Consider the following 20,269-nt stretch of genomic DNA (forward strand, 5'->3'; position numbering starts at 1 on the left):
GAGCCTGGTGGGCTACAGTCCATAGGGTCACAAAGAGTAGGACATGACTGAAGCAACTTAGCATACATTATGGCTACGTCTTGTTTCTGGACTTTATATTTTGTTCTATTGCTCTGTTTGTCTCCCCTCACAACAATACTATGCTATTAAGATAGCTGTTAAGTATTCACTGTGACTTTGGAATAATATTTGGAGCAAATCCTCTTATTTTCTTGTTCCTTAAGAATATCTTGGCTGTTTGTGTTCTTTTCATATCCATATAAATTTTTGAAATAGCTTGGTTCCACTCAAACATCTTTTGGGATTTGATTGGATTGCACTGTATCTATAATCATGTGAGTATAAATTTGAGAAATCTTCTAATAATAACATTAACTTCTCAACTGATATTACGTCTTCTACATGTTTTTCAGCAATGTCTTGCTTATCTCCTAAAATAGTACTTTGCAAATAGGAAGAATTTAATCCATTGTATATAATATTTCCCTTCTGCATTGAGTGCCAGGAATTTGAGCACTTCACACATGATCAATTATAGCACATCTTAGCCAGAGTTTTGATATTGACTACCTATGATGTATGACCTTTGTGTATGATTTTTTTCTTTTATTCTTAGCCTCTTCAAATACATTTTTGAAGTGAGGGATATAAAAATGAGATATAGACTTAGAATCAGATATGTATTGTTTAATATTTTTATTTTAATAACATCCAGGTCCAATCAAGTCTGCTATGCATGGTTCCTTTAACTGTTCTCCCTATATTATATTTCTTTTTTAAATACCCTTTCCACTTCTGTTTCCCAATCTCCTCAAAATCAACCCCCCTCCACAACTATCCTCTATCATTTAATTTCTGCCTTTGCCTCTTTGCCATCTATTATCAATATCACTTTAGTTTAAATATAGACTCCATCAGAAAAAAAGAAACAAACCATCCCTCAAGGTTTTTTTTTTTACTTACACTAGTCTCTGTAACATGGAGTAAAAATTATGGGCTCTAGTGTCAAATGTGGTCTCTGATCTCAGCTACACCACCTGTGAGCTGTTTAACCTGTGAATGAGAGGTTCTCATTCTCAATGTTGAGAAGGAAAGATGTGTAAAACACTTGGTTGTCATTTAGTTGCTAAGTCGTATCTGACTTTTTGCGACCCTGTGTACTGCACCATGCCAGGCTTCCCTGTCTTCACCATCTCCCAGAGTTTGCTCAAGCTCATATCCATTGAGTCAGTGATGCCAATGGTTCACATCAGAAATTCAGTAAATATTAGCTTCCCTTTTGTTTATTTCCTATTCTTGGGATCTCTAAATCAATTATGGTATAAAGTGGTTGCCCAAAAGTCTTTCGGTAGGTCTTGAAGGATCTTTTTTTTTTTTTATTGTTGAGGTTTAATTAACATATAACATTATATTTGTTTCAGGTATACAACATAATGATTCAGGTTAGGAGCACTGACTCTGCATTAAAAAAATCTTCACATAACTTATAGTTGTTCCTCCATATCCATGGTTCCTTTGTATCTGCATTCTCAGTTTTAATCCACCACAGATCCTATTCAGTTCAGTTCAGTTGCTCAGTCGTGTCTGACTCTTTGCAACACCATGGACTGCAGCATGCCAGGCCTCCCTGTCCATCACCAACTCCCGGAGTTTACTCAAACTCATGTCCATCGAGTCGGTGATGCCATCCAACCATCTCATTCTCTGTCATCTCCTTCTCCTACCACCTTCAATCTTTCCAGTCATCAAGGTCTTTTCCAATGAGTCAGTTCTTCGTATCAGGGGGCCAAAGTATTGGAGTTTCAGCTTCAGCATCAGTCCTCCCAATGAAGATTCAGGACTGATTTCCTTTAGGATGGACTGGTTGGCTCTCCTTGCAGTCCAAGGGACTCTGATCCTGTAGCATTGTAGTATTTACTACTGAAAAAAACAACACATATAAGTGGAACTAGTCAGTTCAGATCCATGCTATTCAAGGGTCAGCTGTATTATAAAGTGATCACCACAGTGAGTCTAATATCCATCAGTATACATAGTATAAAAATTATGTTTTCTTATGACTTTAAAGATTTATTCTCTTAGCAATTTTCAAGTATGCAGTACAGTATTATTAACTATATGCCATGCTATATATTGTATCACCAAGACTTATTTCATAACTGGAAGTTTGTATCTTTTGACTTCCTTTACCCATTCCACTCACCCCCGACCCCGTCTCTGGCAACCAACAGTGTGTTCTCTATATCTATGAACTTGGTTTTTGTTTATTTGTTTAAATTCTACATATAAGTGAGCTCATACAGTATTTTTCTTTCTCTGTCCTCCTTACTTCACTTAGCATAATAGTGGTACACTACGTTGTGCATTGCTTACTTGTTGTTAAACTATTTAAATAGTTTGTATTATCAATTTGAATTTTTTTTTAATGTATTTATCTGGCTACGTTGGGTCTCATTTGCAGCATGCAGGATCTTCATTGCATCATGAAGGATCTTTTCTTGCAGCACACAGACTCTCCAGTTGCAGCTTGTGGTATCCAGTTGTGGTATGTGGGCTCTGTAGTTAAGCAGTTGTAGCATATGGGCTCTTTAGTTGTGGCGTATGGGCTCCAGAGCACTTGGTAGTTGCGGCATGTGGACTTAATTGCTACACAGCATGTGAGATCTTAGTTCCCCGACCAGGGATTGAATCCAAGTCCCCTGCACTACATGGTGGAATCTTAACCACTGGACCACCAGGGAAGTCCCTATCTATTTGAATTTTTTAAATTTATGTCTCTGTGCTTTACTTGTGCCATGTTTTGATCATTTCTTTTTTTTTTAATCTTTGAATACCTGCTCAAATATATCACTATTCTGAAGATAGCTGTATTTGCTGTTGCTTTCATTACAAAAGAATATTTATTACAACAAATTTGAAAACTACAGAGAAGCACAAACAAGTAACAGAAGTTATCTGTAATCCTGTCAATTAACGACAACTGCTGTCAATACTTAGAATTCTTTTCTAAATGTGATCATATTCTGGCTACTGACTTGTAACCCATCTTTATCATGCCAAAATACAATGTGAACAACTGTCCATGTTGTTACACATTTATCTTTACCATGAGTTGTAATGGCTTCATCATGTTACCATTTTACCCAGCTCCCTTTTTTAAACATGGTTTACTTACAAATTATTGCCATTATAAACAACAAGTGGCTCTTAGGCTGAATGCTAGTGTTTTCCTTTTAAAATTTTATTTTTAGTTAAATTATTATTATACATGTAACTAATAATTTTGTTAAAAAATTTTGTGTTATGAAGGGGTTCATATCCATGTAACTACAATCCACAATCCTAGGAACCTACCCAGGCTCATCACTACAAATGGTGGCTGCAGCCATGAAATTAAAAGATGCTTTCTCCTTGGAAGAAAAGCTATGACCAACCTATACAGCATATTAAAAAGAAGAGACATTAGCCAACAAAAGTCCGCCTAGTCAAAGCTATGGTTTTTCCAGTAGTCATGTATGGATGTGAGAGTTGGACTATAAAGAAAGCTGAGCGCCGAAGAATTGATGCTTTTGAACTGTGGTGTTGGAGAAGACTTTTGAGAGTCCCTTGGACTGCAAGGAGATCCAACCAGTCAATCTTAAAGGAAATCAGTCCTGAATATTCATTTGAAGAACTGATGCTGAAGCTGAAACTCCAATACTTTGGCCACCTGATGTGAAGAACTGACTCATTGGAAAAGACCCTGATGCTGGGAAAGATTGAAATCAGGAGGAGAAGGGGATGACAGAGGATGACATGGTTGGATGGCATCACTGACTCGATGGATGTGAGTTTGAGTAAACTCCTTGAGTTGGTGATGGACAGGGAAGCCTGGTGTGCTGCAGTCCACGGGGTCACAAAGAGTCAGACACGACTGAGAGACTTAACTGAGGTATCTACCCAAAGTACCCAAAGGTAGCTGCTGTTATCAATTAATTATTTATCCTATTAAAAAATGCATATAGATGGGTAATTCCTTTGTGGTCCAGTCATTAGGACTCTAAACTTCCTAACCACTGCAGGGCATCTACGTTGATCCCTGGTTGAGGAACTAAGATCCCACATGCCTCAAGGCATGTCCCCCCCAAAAAGGCATACACATGTAAATGTGTATGTGGTACTGTTTTTCATTGAAAAATATTTCTGTATAAAAAGAATTATAAGTACATCCTGCAAAATGTGGAAAGTAACTGCACTATAAGATTGGTCCAAGGATTGAGTTGGTTCATGTAAAACCCTTAAAACAGGGCCTAACCACTTACTTAGTGTCATTTAGTAGTTAGGAAACCTATGACAAACCTAGACAGCTTATTAAAAAGAGACATCACTTTGCCAACAAAGGTCCATAAAGTCAAAGCTATGGTTTTTCTGGTAGTCATGTACGGATATGAGAGTTGGACCATAACGTAGGCTGAGTGCCAAAGAACTGATGCTTTAGAACTGTGGTGCTAAAGAAGACTCATGAGAGTTCCTTGGATTGGACTGCAAGTAGATCAAACCAGTCAATCCTTAAGGACATCAACCCTGAACATTCATTGAAAGGACAGATACTGAAGCTGAAACTCCGATGCTCTGGCCACCTGATGTGAACACCTGAGTCATTGGGAAAGACCCTGAAGTTGGGAAAGAGTGAAGGCAACAGGAGAAGGGGGCAGCAGAGGATGAGATGGCTAGATAGCATCATCAACTCAGTGGACATGAATCTGAGCAAACTCCAGGAGATAGTGGAGGACAGAGGAGCCTGGATTGCTACAGTCCATGGGGTCGCAAAGAGTCAGACAAAACTTAGTGACTAAACAACAACAGTTACTGTTATGATGCTTACTTTTTTACTTTTTGTGGAGAATTGTTCATTTAAGTATAGAGCTCACTTTGATTACTTCATGTAAGGCCATATTTTATAATACTGTGGTATGTTTAATGGTTTTATGGGTTTTAGAGATTTAGATTTTATATAGCTAAATCACTGTGGCAAACGTTGCTCCAGTGAACATCTATGTACATGTCTTCCTAAGGTATATACTAATAGTGAGATTGTGGAGATAGAAAGTACACACACTTTGTGTGCTCAGTTGCTCAGTCGTGTCCGACTCTCTGCGACCCCATGGACTGCAGCCCTCCAGGCTCTTCTGTCCATGGGGATTCTCCAGGCAAGAAATCTGGAGTGGGTGGCCATGCCTTCCTTCAGGGAATCTTCCCAACCCAGGGATCGAACCCAGGTTTCCCACATTGCAGGCAGATTCTTTACAGACTGAACCACCAGGGAAGCCCATACTTGAGCCCAGAGAACACATACTTTAGACTTCAGTAAACATTCCCAAGTTAAACTTCACAGTGGCTTATTCACTTCACAGTACACCCTTTGTCAGCCCTGTTTTTCCACTGCCATTTAGGTTACTTTGGCTCCATAAGGCAGAAAGACACAATTGCAACAAATAGAATAGAGGGTTAATTATTTCATTTGATTTAAGCTGGTTATTCTTAACTTTTGTTACTCCTGTCTGGGTCCCACCTCTAGCAATTCTGATTTAACTGGTTTGGGATAGAGCTTGGAAATCACCAATTTTAAAAGATCACCAGGTAGAGAAAGAAATAACAACTCACTCCAGTATTCTTGCCTGGGAATTCCCACGGACAGAGGAACCTGGCAGACTATGGTCCATGGAGTTTCAAGAGTCAGACATGACTTAGAGACTAAACCACCACCACAGCAGAAACCAGCAAGCCTACACACTGTAAACAATTATCCTCCAATTATCCAATAAAAAATTAAGATCACCAGGGATTTCCATGGTGGTCCAGTGGTTAAGAATCCACCTTCCAGTGCAGGAGACAGGTTTGATCCCTGGTCTGGGAAGACCCTGTATGCTGTGAAGCAACTAAGCCTGTGCCCACAACTACCGAGCCTGCACTCTAGGACCCACAAGCTGCAGCTGTTGAGCTGTTTGTGCTGCAACTACTGAAGCCCACTTGACTAGAGCCTCTGCCGCGCAAGGGAAGTCACTGCAATGAGAAGCCTGTGCATTGCAACTGGAGAGTAGCCTTGCTCAGCGCAACTAGGGAAAGCTGGCACACAGCAACAAAGACCCAGTGCAGCCAAAAATAAATTAAAAAAAATTTAAATAAAAGATCATCAGATAATTCTAGTGTGCTGCCATAGTTGACAGTTAATGACTTAAGCTCATACAAGATGACTAGACAAACGTTAAGATTTGATTGGTCTGGAGTGGGATTCAAGTTTTAGAATATTTTTTTAAAGCTATCCAGTTGATTCTAATAGCAATCAGAATTCATAACCACTGGCTTAGACAAAGCATGATTCATTTTCTGGAGTTTATGGAAAAAAATTCTTGTATCTAAGTAGGAGAGGGATGATGTTGAAGGAGGCAATCAGTAGTATCTGTCATACCTGTGCTCTTGCCAGGAGTTAACATTATGAAACTATCATTGTTTGGTCATTTTAGTGGTGTTCTGGGACAATACCTAAAGGAAATGGCATATATACATATGTTTAATCAGCAGTCTTCATGTTCTTTTCAAAAGCAAGGTTTGGGTTTTCTGAATCTTACATATTTTAACATTTTTATATTCTGTTTTTATCTTCATTAATTTTTTTCCTTTTTTTTTTTTTTTTTGGAGTTTCTTGCAGTGTTGAATTCAAATCAGTTTTTTTAAAGGAGTTTAATGTTACTAAATTTTATTTTGAGGGGGTAGTTTTCCTGTGTCCAGGTTTTTTATATGTATTACTTTCCTTTTCACTTTATTTCTAGGTATTTTATATTTCTATTTAGGCTCACATTTAACATGAGAATTACTTAGGACTGTGTCTTACTTTGTTTGATAACTTAAATTTTGATTAATTTAAATCTTTATTCAACTTGCAGAAAAGTTACAAGAATAATACAAAGTATTCTTGGGTACTCTTTGCTCAGAATCACCAGTAGTTTACATTTTGTTCCATTTGTATTATCATTCCTGTGTGCATTTGCAGTTGTTCTCTGTCTCTATATATGCATGCATGCACACTCACAACTACACAATACACACATTTTATCTGAACTATTTAAGAATAAATTGTAGAATTTGCCCCTTTACCCTTAAACACTTCACTGTGTTATTTCCTAGGGACAAGAGTATTCTCTTACATAATCATAATATAGTCACTAAAATAAGAGATTTTAACAATAGTGCATTACTGTCAATATACAAGTTTTTTGCTCGTCCCAATAATATTCTTTGTAGCGGTTCATCCTACCCTCATCCCTCCCCCTCTCTCCCTGATTCACTGTCCAGGATCACACACTGAATTTACTCATCATGTCTCTCTCTAGTCTTTAACCTGGAAGATTAAAGATGTCTGCATTTCATGATGTTGACATTTTTGAAGAGGATAGGCAGTTTATTTTGTAAAATGTCACTTAATTAGGATTTGTCTTATGGCTCCTCATAATTACATTCAGGTTATGAATTTTGTGGCAGGAATACCACAAAAGTGATTGTTTCCTTCTCAGGACATCATAGAACGGAGTATGTGATATTGACTTGCCCCATATTAACTTTGATGACTGGTTATGGTGGTATCTACTATGTGTCTTCACTGTAAAGGTAGTAGTTATCTCTTTGTAATTAACAGCTAATTAATTTATAATTAATAGCAGAAAGATACATTGAAACTATGTAAATACCTCATCACCAAACTTTTACCCACAACTTTTAGCATCCATTGATGTGTGGGATCCTTTATCCATTACTGACTGGCTCCTTTATTACTATGATGTTTTCAAGATGGTAGAATTTTAAAATCTCCATGATTTTGTCTGTATTAATTATTTGGTATTCGACTGTGAAGGAGAGCATTCCCTTATCCCTTACTTATTTATTCATTTGTTACATCAGTATGTGTTTGAAGATTTTCATTTACTCAGTGCGTTATTGATCCATTACCATTTATTTTGATACTCAAATTGTCCCAGATTTGGTCAGTGGGGGTCTATTCATGCTGGCTTCTGTGTACTTTTGACTTTCCCCATGATTCTTTGAGCATTTCCTCTCTTTCTGGCCCAGGATGTTACAGGCTTATTTCTAATTACTCTTCTAGCTCCAGCCTGAAGTAAACAATTTCTCTAAACAGCATGGTTTCTTGCTGTAAAGAATATTTAGAAACCAAGATCTGGATGATAGAACTACAGTATTCAGTCTGGTCTTAATCCTGTCCCAGATTTGTATCTCCCTTCTCCAGTAGTTAAAAACCTAACTCTCATTGTCCTCATTATATTTACTAATTTGTTCAGTTCTATAATATAACAAAAATAGTTTTAGATTTCCTAACCTATACTATAGTAACTATCAAACCTACTAAGTGGAGCTCAGTATTTGTTTATAGTTCTCTTTGTTTTCAGAATAAGGGTACATAGTTAAAATACTTCTGTGTTAAAATTTATTTGAATTCATTTTTTAATCCCCTCCTTCAGTGTGGCTGTTCATTCGAAATACTTTTAGGTTCATTTGTTCCTGTTTGTAATGTTTGATTTTTTAAATTAATTTTAACACATTCTTGTTGATTTGATTATATGAACATGGTTCCAGTTAGAGCAGTATCACTCTGCTCCTATGACCCTTGATTTAGTGAATATTATGTGCTTGATTGTGTCCCCTCTTCCCTAATTCATATGTTGAAGCTTTAACTCCCTAGTGAGGGCTGCATGCATGTATGCTAAGTCACTTCAGTCGTGTCTGACCCTTTGCAATCCTATGGACTGTAGCCCATCAGGCTCCTCTGTACGTGGGATTTTCTAAGCAAGAACACTGGAGTAGGTTGCCATACCCTCCTCCAGGGGATCTTCCCAACTTAGGAATCAAACCTATGTCTTACATCTCCTGCATTGGCAGTCTGGTTCTTTACCAGTGGTGCCACCTGAGATATGTTTATATATATGTCCTGCCACCAAGTGGAAAAGGGAATGGCAACCCACTCGAGTACTCTTGCTTGGAAAATCCCACAGATGGAGGAACCTGATAGGCTACAGTCCCTGGGGTCGTGAAGAGTCGGACACGACTGAGCGACTTCAATTTCACTTTTCACTTTCATGCATTGGAGAAGGAAATGGCAACCCATTGCAGTGCTCTTGCCTGGAGAATCCCAGGGATGGAGGAGCCTGGTGGGTTGCCATCTATGGCGTCATACAGAGTTGGACAGGACTGAAGCGACTTAGCAGCAGCAGCTTGCCACCAAGACATATTTAGACCTAATCTAAACAAGCTTGTTGTTTGAGTAATGCAGGAAAAGACTGGACCTGAAATATTTTTACCTCTGGGGACTTGAGTTGCTTATTTGTTCAAGGTCTTAATTGATGTCTGAATCCTTTTCCAGGTCTCCTTTAGGTCTTCCAAAATAATAGCTACCAAACACGGTGGCATTATTTTATACAACTGTGTAAATACCTTATATGTGATTTGAGAATCATTTCAATAACAATTGGTGTTCAGAGAACTCATCTATCTGCATCCTCCTTGTAATTTTCCCAAAGTATCCCATTACCTCCTATCTTATTCCTTTTCTGGGACTTTAGAACTACACTCTCAATTACTTGGTTGTGGCCTTTGCAAGTCCCCTTTATTGTTCTCCCAAGATTAGCCTCATAGACTTCCTAAGTAAACATGGATTTTATCAAATGGCATAAACAAACTATATTCTAACCACAAAAGAATCTTTCCTCTTTATTGCTAATTCCAGACTTATTCAGTTCATTAATCTTTCATCAAGATGCTGCTATATCTAAGTAACTTTCTCTTCTATCTCCTTGAGGGATGCAATTTATGACCATCTATCCTAGAATTTTCCTTCCTAGTATAGTTACTTAAAGCTCTAAACAACCCTCAGAAATGAGTTAAATGACAATTATGCTCATTTTTAAATGTATATGACACTAGTTTTACCTTCTAATAAAATTGGGATAGGGCCTGGACATATTTATAATTATTGAGCTCCCTACTTCTTTAGGGTATTTTTATCTGTATCACTATTTAGGAATGATTGACTTAATCTCTTTTCCTAAATAAGTCTTTCACCTTCTAGTGTTTCTTCTCATTCTGTTTCCTTATCTGTTTGTCAAAGTGTCCAGTCATAAATGAGAACTATATAAGCCATTTAATTTTTATGAAAATGAGTTTAAGTCTTTTCATATCTATTATAAAAGCTTACTTCTCCCAGAACACACACACAAAAAGTGAATGTTTTTATATTTTCTTTCAGACTGTGAATCAAGGTTGAGACCAAGAATTATTTCTGAAAAAGGATATTTATGGAATAGAATCATCCTGGTGGGAGATAATGGAAAGACTTATAAAAAACAGCATTGAGTACTCACGTTTCAGAGGTGATTGGGAATGTAAAAGCCAGTTTGAGAGAAAACAGGAATCTCAGGAAGGACATTTCAGTCAAATGATATTTACTCCTGAAGACATGCCCACTTTCAATACCCAGCATCAGAGAATTCATACTGATGAGAAACTCCTTGAATGTAAGGAATGTGGGAAGGATTTTAGTTTTGTATCAGTCCTTATTCGACATCAGCGAATTCATACTGGTGAGAAACCTTATGAATGTAAAGAATGTGGCAAGGCCTTTGGTAGTGGTGCAAATCTTGCTTACCATCAAAGAATTCATACTGGTGAAAAACCTTATGAATGTAATGAATGTGGGAAGGCCTTTGGTAGTGGCTCAAACCTTACTCACCATCAGCGAATTCACACTGGTGAGAAACCATATGAATGTAAGGAATGTGGGAAAGCCTTTAGTTTTGGATCAGGCCTTATTCGACATCAGATAATTCACAGTGGTGAAAAGCCTTATGAGTGTAAGGTATGTGGGAAGTCCTTTAGTTTTGAATCAGCCCTTACTCGGCATCACAGAATCCACACAGGCGAGAAACCTTATGAATGTAAGGATTGTGGAAAAGCCTTTGGCAGTGGTTCCAACCTTACTCAGCATCGAAGAGTTCACACTGGTGAGAAACCTTATGAATGTAAAGGATGTGGAATGGCCTTTAGTAGTGGTTCAGCCCTTACTCGGCATCAGAGAATCCATACTGGTGAGAAACCATATATATGTAATGAATGTGGGAAGGCATTTAGTTTTGGATCAGCCCTTACTCGACATCAAAGAATTCACACTGGTGAGAAACCTTATGTATGTAAGGAATGTGGGAAGGCTTTCAATAGTGGCTCGGATCTCACTCAACATCAGAGAATTCACACTGGTGAGAAACCTTATGAGTGTAAGGAATGTGAGAAAGCCTTTAGAAGTGGTTCAAAACTTATTCAGCATCAAAGAATGCACACTGGTGAGAAACCCTATGAGTGTAAGGAGTGTGGGAAGGCCTTTAGTAGTGGTTCAGACCTCACTCAACATCAGAGAATTCATACTGGTGAGAAACCTTATGAATGTAAGGAATGTGGGAAGGCTTTCAGTAGTGGTTCAAAACTTATCCAACACCAGCTAATTCACACTGGTGAAAAACCCTATGAATGCAGAGAATGTAGAAAGTCCTTTAGTAGTGGCTCAGCTCTTAATCGGCACCAGAGAATACACACTGGTCAGAAACCCTATGAATGTAAGGAATGTGGGAAGACTTTTGGTCCTGGCTCAACCCTTACTCAGCATCAGAGAATGCATACTGCTGAGAAGCTTTATGAATGTAAGGGATGTGGGAAAGCTTTGGGGAGGGTTTCAGAAATTCAACAACATAAGAAAAATCATGCTGGTGAGAAGCTCTGTGAATTGGAAACTCCATAAAGTTGGAATTATATAGTTAAGGAAGCATACAATAAGAAAATTCATACTAGTGAGAATCCCCACAAATGTAATTAAAGTACATATATCTTACTTATACTTTACCAGTTAGTCAGTCTGAGAAAATTCATACAGAAAAAAAAAATTTTTAACCAATCTGAATAAAATATTTGAAGATTTTTATCTAAATTCACTATTTTTAGAAAATTCACACTTGTGAATATTAAAAATTGAAAAATCTTTTATTGTATATTGCCTTCATTTTAAACATTGGAATTTATTCAGGGGCTAATTTTGCTACTTTCTTTTTAATGTTCTTATTTTTGTGTGTATTATACAGAATTACTGATCCATTTCAAAATTATTTTAAATTATTATTGAGGGTTTAAATTTACCCTTTTTCTTTCTCCCCCATTTCTCATACTAATATCATTTATTCAATAACCATATCTATTTTTATTGTTGTTTGATAGTATATTTTTATACATATAAAGCTTAAATATCACTTCAGTATTTGTTTTCAAATTTGCATATCTGTGTTTGTATCTGTTTTTCACCCTGTTTGTGTTAAATTATGGTTACTTCTACATATCCTTTAATGTCTTATGGATATGTACTTTTTGTTTTGGAAGGTTGTTTTATTTTTCTTTTATAAACTTTATACTGTTCTTTTTGCAGAACAATTTTCCTACATAAAAATGTAGATATGAGTTAAAAATAGATATAGTTATCTGTAATCTTATCAGTCATAGATAATCAATGTCAAATTTTTGAAGCAAATCCTTTAAGATTATATCTGACATTGCTTTTGAAAGAAATGTGATCATGCTATAACCAGCTTTTAATATTCTTTCTCTGTAAATATATTGTTACAATTCCACTGGCATTAAAGTATTTACCTGTTTTTATCAAATCCTTATTTTTGTCAAATACAGAAAAAATTTTTCATCATAAAGAGTTACTCTGTTGGCCCCTTTTGAATGTGTCTGCTTTATTTGTTGTTCATTTTAAAGATAATGTGTGGATCTCTTCTGCTTTATATTATTTATGCATCATCTGTAAAATCTTACTTCCCTTTGGCTAACATCCCTGAACTTAGTTACTTCCCCAGCATTAACTAACTTGCTTATTCTTCCAGATCCTTTTATGTGCATATGTGATGTGTTTATGGTACTGTGGGCATAATTAGTGTGGTTCTGAAGCAAATTGTGGGGATTCTACAGTTGTGCCTATCACATAATAAATACTTGGTTAATTTAGCCATCATCATTGTTATCTTCTCAGTCTTTGTTATTTATGGTAAAAGTGTTAACTGTGATCTCTACCTTACTCAACATCAAAGACATTATGAGGAAAAGACATTTATGTAAGTGAAAATAGGAAAAGTTTGATCAACATGTATCCCTTATTGAACAAGAATAATTCATCTTAATTAAGAATAAAGAATGTAAATTTAAGAAGGCAAAAATAAATCATAAAACTTTAAAAAATAGGATAGCTCTTTCATAAAAATCTGAACACTGAAAAATAAAATTAGCCTCATAGTGGCATAAGATGCCCACAAGTAAACTTGGCATATATCCACAAACAAATTGCCTCTGAGGTTGTTGTGGGATCCAGCACTATAGCCCAGTGGACTTGAGAGGAGTCTTACCCACCTGTGTATATCATGTAATAGGCAGATAGTTCTTGGTATATGGGCTGTTGAACCAGCACGAGTCTATAAACTGGCCCCAGTCCTTCTTGGCTGCACTCAAGGTAAACCTGGAGAGTGCTGACTTCAGGAGACACCCACAGGTGAGAGACACTTTGTAGATGTTCAGATTTCCTGAGGAGAGATTCCAGCACTCTGTTGAAGAAATAGGGAAGGAAAAAAAAATACCTTTGACTGCATTGGCAAGACTAAGATGAACTTTGCCAGCACTCAGGGCTTTATCTAAATAAGATCAAGGGAAGCAATTGCTGGTGTGTACATGGGCAGCACATTGGAGACAGCTCAGACCTATGTAGCTGACATGGGCTGAGCACCTATGCAGGGCCCCCTTGCTCCAGGGCCCCCAGCCTGAAGCGAGGGGTGTGGTTCTTAAAACAGAACTAGCTTGGGTCTGACCCTCAGGACTTCTGCCCCAACAACCTGGGATCAAATTCTGCCCCCAGTAGGGCAGTGAAAGCTCTTGAGCAGAGGACACCTCACTCCTAGCCCTAGCTCTAGCCCCTCCATCTCCAACCCCACCTCCTACCAAAGTGACAGCCGTCAGCACACCCTAAAGAAAGATACTACTTGTGTCCATGACAAATCCAGCTCTCCAAACAAAGGCACTGGGTACCTGCAGAGTCTCTAGGGATACTCTCACATAAGAACATCCCTTCAAGACTGCAATAGGTAACTTTCATCTAAATTTATAGAGGCAGAGAAAGTTAAGCAAAATGAAAAGTCAGAGGGACTGATTTCAATTGAAAAAGCAAGAGATGTATTCCTATACACTAATGACAAAAGATCAGAGAGATTAAGGGAACAGTCCCATTTACCATCACATCAAAAAGAATAAAATAATGTAGGTGGAAACCTACCTAAGGAGGCAAAAGACCTATACTCAGAAAACTAGGATATTGACAAAAGAACTCAAAGATGGCAAGAATAGATGGAGAGATATACCACGTTCTTGTATTGAAAGAATGACTATTATGAAAATGACTCTGCTATCCAAAGCAATCTACAGATTCAATGCAGCCCCCAACAAATTACCAAAGGCATTCTTCACAGAATTAAAAAAATTTTAACATTTTACATGGAAACATAAAAGACCCCAAATAGTGAAAGCAGTCTTAAGAATAACAGAGCTGGAGGAATCAGGCTCCTTGGCTTCAGAATATACTACAAAGTTACAGTGATCAAACAGTATGGTACTGGCACAAAAACAGAAATATAGATCAATGGAACTGGATAGCAAGCCCAGAGATAAACCTACACATCTGTGGCCACCTACTCTATGACAATGAAGGCAAGAATATATAATGGAGGAAAGTTGTTGTTGTTCAGTCACTAAGTTGTGTGCATCTCTTTGAGACCCCGTGGACTGTGGCACTCCAGGCTCCTCTGTTCTCCACTATCTCCTAGAGTTTGCTCAAATTCATGTCCACTGAGTCAGAGATGCTATATAACCATCTCATCTTCTGACACCCCCTTCTCCTTTTGCCTTCAATCCTTCTCAGCATCAGACAGTCTCTTCTATAAGTTGTGCTGGGAAAACTGGACAGCTACATGTAAAAGAATGAAATGAGACCACTCCCTAACACCATGAGAGAGTTACAGGCAGGAAGGGTAGGGGTCTCCAACTGGAGGAAATAGGCTACAAGTGTCAGACATTTTTTCTCTCTCTCTTATGCAACAGGAGGAAACAAACTAAAAGTGTCAGATTTTTTTCCCTTCGCTATACAAATTTAAAAGGAGGTTTCTTTTAAAATTCTTTGTTGCCATGATGACACCTGGTTCCACCTGAACTTAACTTTTCTCAAACCTTGACCTAACCAATGTGTTTTTCTCATAGAAATGTTTTTCTTTTTTTCTTTTTTGTTTTTTTTTTTCATTTATTTTTATTAGTTGGAGGCTAATTACTTTACAGTATTGTAGTGATTTCTGTCATACATTGACATGAATCAGCCATAGATCTACACGTATTCCCCATCCCAATCCCCCCTCCCACCTCCCTCTCCACCCAATCCCTCTGGGTCTTCCCAGTGCACCAGGCCCAAGCACTTGTCTCATGCATCCAACCTGGGCTGGTGAACTGTTTCACCCTAGATAATATACATGTTTTGATGCTGTTCTCTCAGAACATCCAACCCTCACCTTCTCCCACAGAGTCCAAAAGTCTGTTCTGTACATCTGTGTCTCTTTTTCTGTTTTGCATATAGGGTTATCGTTGCCATCTTTCTAAATTCCATATGTATGTGTTAGTATATTGTATTGGTCTTTATCTTTCTGGCTTACTTCACTCTGTATAATGGGCTCCAGTTTCATCCATCTCATTAGAACTGATTCAAATGAATTCTTTTTAATGGCTGAGTAATATTCCATGGTGTATATGTACCACAGCTTTCTTATCCATTCGTCGGCTGATGGGCATCTAGGTTGCTTCCATGTCTTGGCTATTATAAACAGTGCTGCGATGAACATTGGGGTGCATGTGTCTCTTTCAGATCTGGTTTCCTTAGTGTGTATGCCCAGAAGTGGGATTGCTGGGTCATATGGCAGTTCTATGGAAATGTTTTTCTTAAGCTTTGTTAATGAACTATGTATTTACCCTAGACTCTATCTTTCTTCAAGTCAGTTCGCCTAAGTCTCAGAACATACTTGACAAACCAGTATGTTTTACTCATGGAAATGTTCTCTTAAGCTATGTTAATTAGACTATATCTTTGCTTGGAAACCTGCCTTTCTTCAAGATTCATGTCAATCATTTTATGGCCTGGGATGACTCATCCTGTGCCAATGTTATCTCAAATGTATGTTGTGGGTGAGGGACCTGGTGCCACTCTCTGAGTTTTGAGACATTTCCTTTCTCTAATTACCAGCCTGTTAGTGGCTATATAACCTCCTGCCAAAGACTAGCAGGGGGGCACTCTTTCTGTCCCCTTCTGATGTCTGTGTCAGAAGCTCTCTCTATTTCGTTTATGCTTTAATTAAACTTTGTCACTCTAAAACTCTGAGCCATCAAGCCTCATGACTGGCCCCAGATTAAATTCCTGTCCTCTGGAGGCCAAGAATCTCGATGTCTTTCACGGCTCAGCAACAACCTTTCATCTTGGGGGCTTGTCCAAGTAGGCTGTCCAAAGATACCCGGAGTAACAGGCAAGTTTGGCCTTGGAGTAAAAACTGAAGCAGGGCAAAAGCTAACAGAGTTTTGCCAAGAGAATGCACTAATCATACAAACCAGTGCAAACACCCTTTTCCAACAATACAAGAGATCACCCTACACATTCATATCACCAGATGGTCAATACCAAAATCAGATTGATTACATTCTTTGCAACTGAAGATGGAGAGGCTCTATCATATCAGTTCAGTTCAGTCGCTCAGTCATGTCCGACTCTTTGCAACCCCATGGACTGCAGCACGCCAGGCCTCCCTGTCCATCACCAACTCCCAGAGTTTACTCAAACTCATGTCCATTGAATCAGTGATGCCATCCAACCATCTCATCCTCTGTCATCCCCTTCTCCTCCTGCCCTCAATCTTTCCCAGCATCAGGGTCTTTGCAAATGAGTTAGTTCTTTGCATCAGGTGGCCAAAGTATTGGAGTTTCAGCTTCAACATCAGTCCTTCCAATAAATATTCGGGACTGATTTCCTTTAGGATGGACTGGTTGGATCTCCTTGCTGTCCAAGGGACTCTCAAGAGTCTTCTCCAACACCACAGTTCAAAAGCATCCATTCTTTGGCACTCAGCTGTCTTTATAATCCAACTCTCACATCCATACATGACTACTGGAAAAACCACAGCCTTGACTAGATGGACTTTTGATGGCAAAGTAATGTCTCTGCTTTTTTTATATGCTGACTAGGTTGGTCATAACTTTCCTTCCAAGAAGTAAGCGTCTTTTAATTTCATGGCTGCAGTCACCACCTGCAGTGATTTTGGAGCCCCCAAAATTAAGTCTGCCACTGTTTCCCCATCTATTTGCCATGAAGTGATGGGACCGAATGCCATGATCTGAGTTTTCTGAATGTTGAGTTTTAAGCCAACTTTTTAACTCTCCTCTTTCACTTTCATCAAGAGGCTCTTTAGTTCTCCTTCACTTTCTGCCATAAGGGTCATCTGCATATCTGAGGTTGTTGATATTTCTCCCGGCAATCTTGATTCCAGCTTGTGCTTCATCCAGCCCAGCACTTTGCATGATGTACTCTGCATGTAAGTTAAATAAGCAGGGTGACAATATACAGCCTTGACATACTCCTTTCCTGATTTGGAACCAGTCTGTTATTCCATGTCCAGTTCTACCTGTGACTTCTTGACCTGCATACAGATTTCTCAAGAGGAAGGTCAGGTGGTCTGGTATTCCCATCTCTTGAAGAATTTCCCAAAGTTTGTTGTGATCCACTCAAAGTCTTTGGCATCGTCAATAAAGAAGAATTAGATGTTTTTCTGGAACTCTCTTGCTTTTTCAATGGTACAGTGGATGTTGGCAATTTGATCTCTGGTTCCTCTGCCCTTTCTAAAACCAGCTTGAACATCTGGAAGTTCATGGTTCACGTACTGTTGAAGCCTGGCTTGGAGAATTTTGAGCATTACTTTGCTACCATGTGAGATGAGTGCAATTGTGCAGTAGTTTGAACGTTCTTTGGCACTGCCTTTCTTTGGAATTGGAATGAAAACTGACCTTTTCTAGTCCTGTGGCCACTGCTGAGTTTTCCAGATTTGCTGGCATATTGAGTGCAGCACTTTCACAGCATCATCTTTTAGGATTTGAAATAGCTCAACTGGAATTCCATCACCTCCATTAACTTTGTTTGTAGTGATGCTTCCTAAGGCCCACTTGACTTTGCATTCCAGGATGTTTTGCTCTAGGTGAGTGATCACACCATCACAGTTATCTGGGTCAAGAAGATCTTTTTTGTATCATTCTTCCATGTATTCTTGCCACCTCTTCTTAATATCATCTGCTTCTGTTAGGTCCATAGCATTTCTGTCCTTTATTGTGCTCATCTTTGCATGAAATGTTCCCTTGGTATCTTTAATTTTCTTGAAGAGATCTCTAGTCTTTCCCATTCTGTTGTCGTTCTCTATTTCTTTGCATTGATCTCTGAGGAAGGCTTTCTTAGCTCTCCTTGCTAGTCTTTGGAACTCTGCATTCAAGTGGGTATATGTTTCCTTTTCTCCTTTGCCTTTAGCTTCTCTTCTTTTCTCAACTATTTTTAAGGCCTCATCAGACAACCATTTTGCCTTTTTGCACTTCTTTTTCTTGTGGATGGTCTTGATCACTGTCTCCTGTACACTCTCATGAAACTCCATCCATAGTTCCTCAGGCACTCTGTCTATCAGATCTAATCCCTTGAATCTATTTGTTATTTCCACTGTATAACTGTAAGGGATTTGATTTAAGCAAAAACAAGACCTGGAGCTGACTGTGGCTCAGACCATCAGTTTCTTACAGCAAAATTCAGTCTTAAACTAAAGTAAGTGGGGAAAATCACTAGCCATTCAGCTATGACCTAAATCAAATTCCTTATGATTATACAGTGGAGGTGACAAATAGATTCAAGGGATTAGATCTGATAGTCAGAGTGCCTGAAGAACTATGGACAGAGGTTCATAACACTCTACAGGAGGCAGTGAACAAAACCATCGAGAAACGAAAAGAAATGCAAGAAAATTCACCCAGCTCTACTCTAATGATTTGGGCACTTTTTTTTCATGTTATGTTCAAAGAATATTTAAACACTTTAAAAAAAAATCATAAAAAACTTTCTCAGGCAGGGGAAGGAGAAGGTGGGACGAATTGAGAGAGTAGCATTGAAACATACACATTACCCATATGTAAAATTAGATAACCAGTGAAAATTTGCTTAGGATGGCAGGGAGCTCAACCTGGTGCTCTGTGACAACCCAAACAGGTGGGAAGGGGAAGGGGTGGTGTAGGGAGAGTTAAGAGGAAGGGGACATATATATACTTATGACTGATTTGTGTTGATGTATGGAAGAAACCAACACAATATTATAAAGCAATTATCGTCCAATTAAAAATAAATTTAAAAAAAAACACCTCAGGAACAGCTACACAACCACCAACCGCCCCTCCCCCCAACAAGGTCACAAACTGAAGCAAAAGCACTCACACCAGCAATGAAGGGTCACTCGTCTCATGCCCTCCTACAACAGCCCGGGCTGCGCTTAGTGCCTGGGGATCCCTCTGCAGTTTCCTCAGAATCTGCCCTATCTTCCCCTCCACCTGCCAGGACCTTGGGACTCTAGTATTCTTTGGCGGCACCCATCGCAGCCCCGCCCAACCTGGGACTGTAAGAACAGGACGAAGCCACTCTGCCCTCTGGGGCTCTTAGTTCTAGGGCTCAGTCTCTCAGTCGAGTCCGACTTTTTGCGACCCCATGGACTGTGGCACGCCAGGCTTCCCGGTCCATCACCAACTCTTGGAGCTGGGGCTCTTAAACACACTACGAGTCCCAGAAGTCCCCACGGCGGAAATAAGCTTCCCTCCAGAATGACCATGGAGGGTCCTCTTCACAGTCTGAACTGCGGCCGAGCGGAGTGATTCTCCCCCACCCCCACCCCCACCCCCAAACCCCGGGAGTCAGCGGAGGACCCACAGGTCGTGCCTCATACCCTTGCAGGATTACGGTACCGAGGAGGGCTCGAAGAGGGCTCTGGATTGCAGGCTCTCTCGGGTCTTTCGGTGTTGGACTACATTTTCCAGAAACCCGCGG

The 20,269-nt window shown here is 39.0% G+C and overlaps 1 protein-coding gene and 1 long non-coding RNA gene across 4 annotated transcripts in view; one reads left to right on the plus strand and one right to left on the minus strand.

The window, feature by feature from the left end:
• Window positions 1-13,096, plus strand: part of LOC110127809 (zinc finger protein 345) — a 63,737-nt gene extending 50,641 nt beyond the window's left edge. Inside the window, exon 4 of one of the 2 annotated variants that reach the window (XM_070450974.1) lies at window positions 10,613-13,096. In XM_070450974.1, the coding sequence (XP_070307075.1) occupies window positions 10,613-11,833 (1,221 nt within the window). In that variant the 3' untranslated portion in view covers window positions 11,834-13,096. Of the gene's footprint in view, window positions 1-10,291 lie in introns of both variants that reach the window. The other variant, XM_070450973.1, reaches the window with a different exon arrangement.
• On the minus strand, window positions 673-20,262 carry LOC139029871 (uncharacterized). Of its 2 annotated transcripts, none has more exons than XR_011482133.1 (3): window positions 20,169-20,262; window positions 13,489-13,679; window positions 673-1,920 (listed from the first exon to the last, which is right to left on the minus strand). It is a non-coding gene; the product is annotated as an uncharacterized lncRNA (long non-coding RNA). The 2 variants fall into 2 exon arrangements; XR_011482132.1 differs by lacking the exon at window positions 20,169-20,262 and adding an exon at window positions 19,667-19,981 and having other exon boundaries at window positions 1,257-1,920.
• Between the last annotated feature and the right edge of the window lie 7 nt (window positions 20,263-20,269).

The sequence above is a fragment of the Odocoileus virginianus genome, chromosome 20, assembly GCF_023699985.2.
Source record: "Odocoileus virginianus isolate 20LAN1187 ecotype Illinois chromosome 20, Ovbor_1.2, whole genome shotgun sequence".
Classification (NCBI taxonomy): domain Eukaryota; kingdom Metazoa; phylum Chordata; class Mammalia; order Artiodactyla; family Cervidae; genus Odocoileus; species Odocoileus virginianus.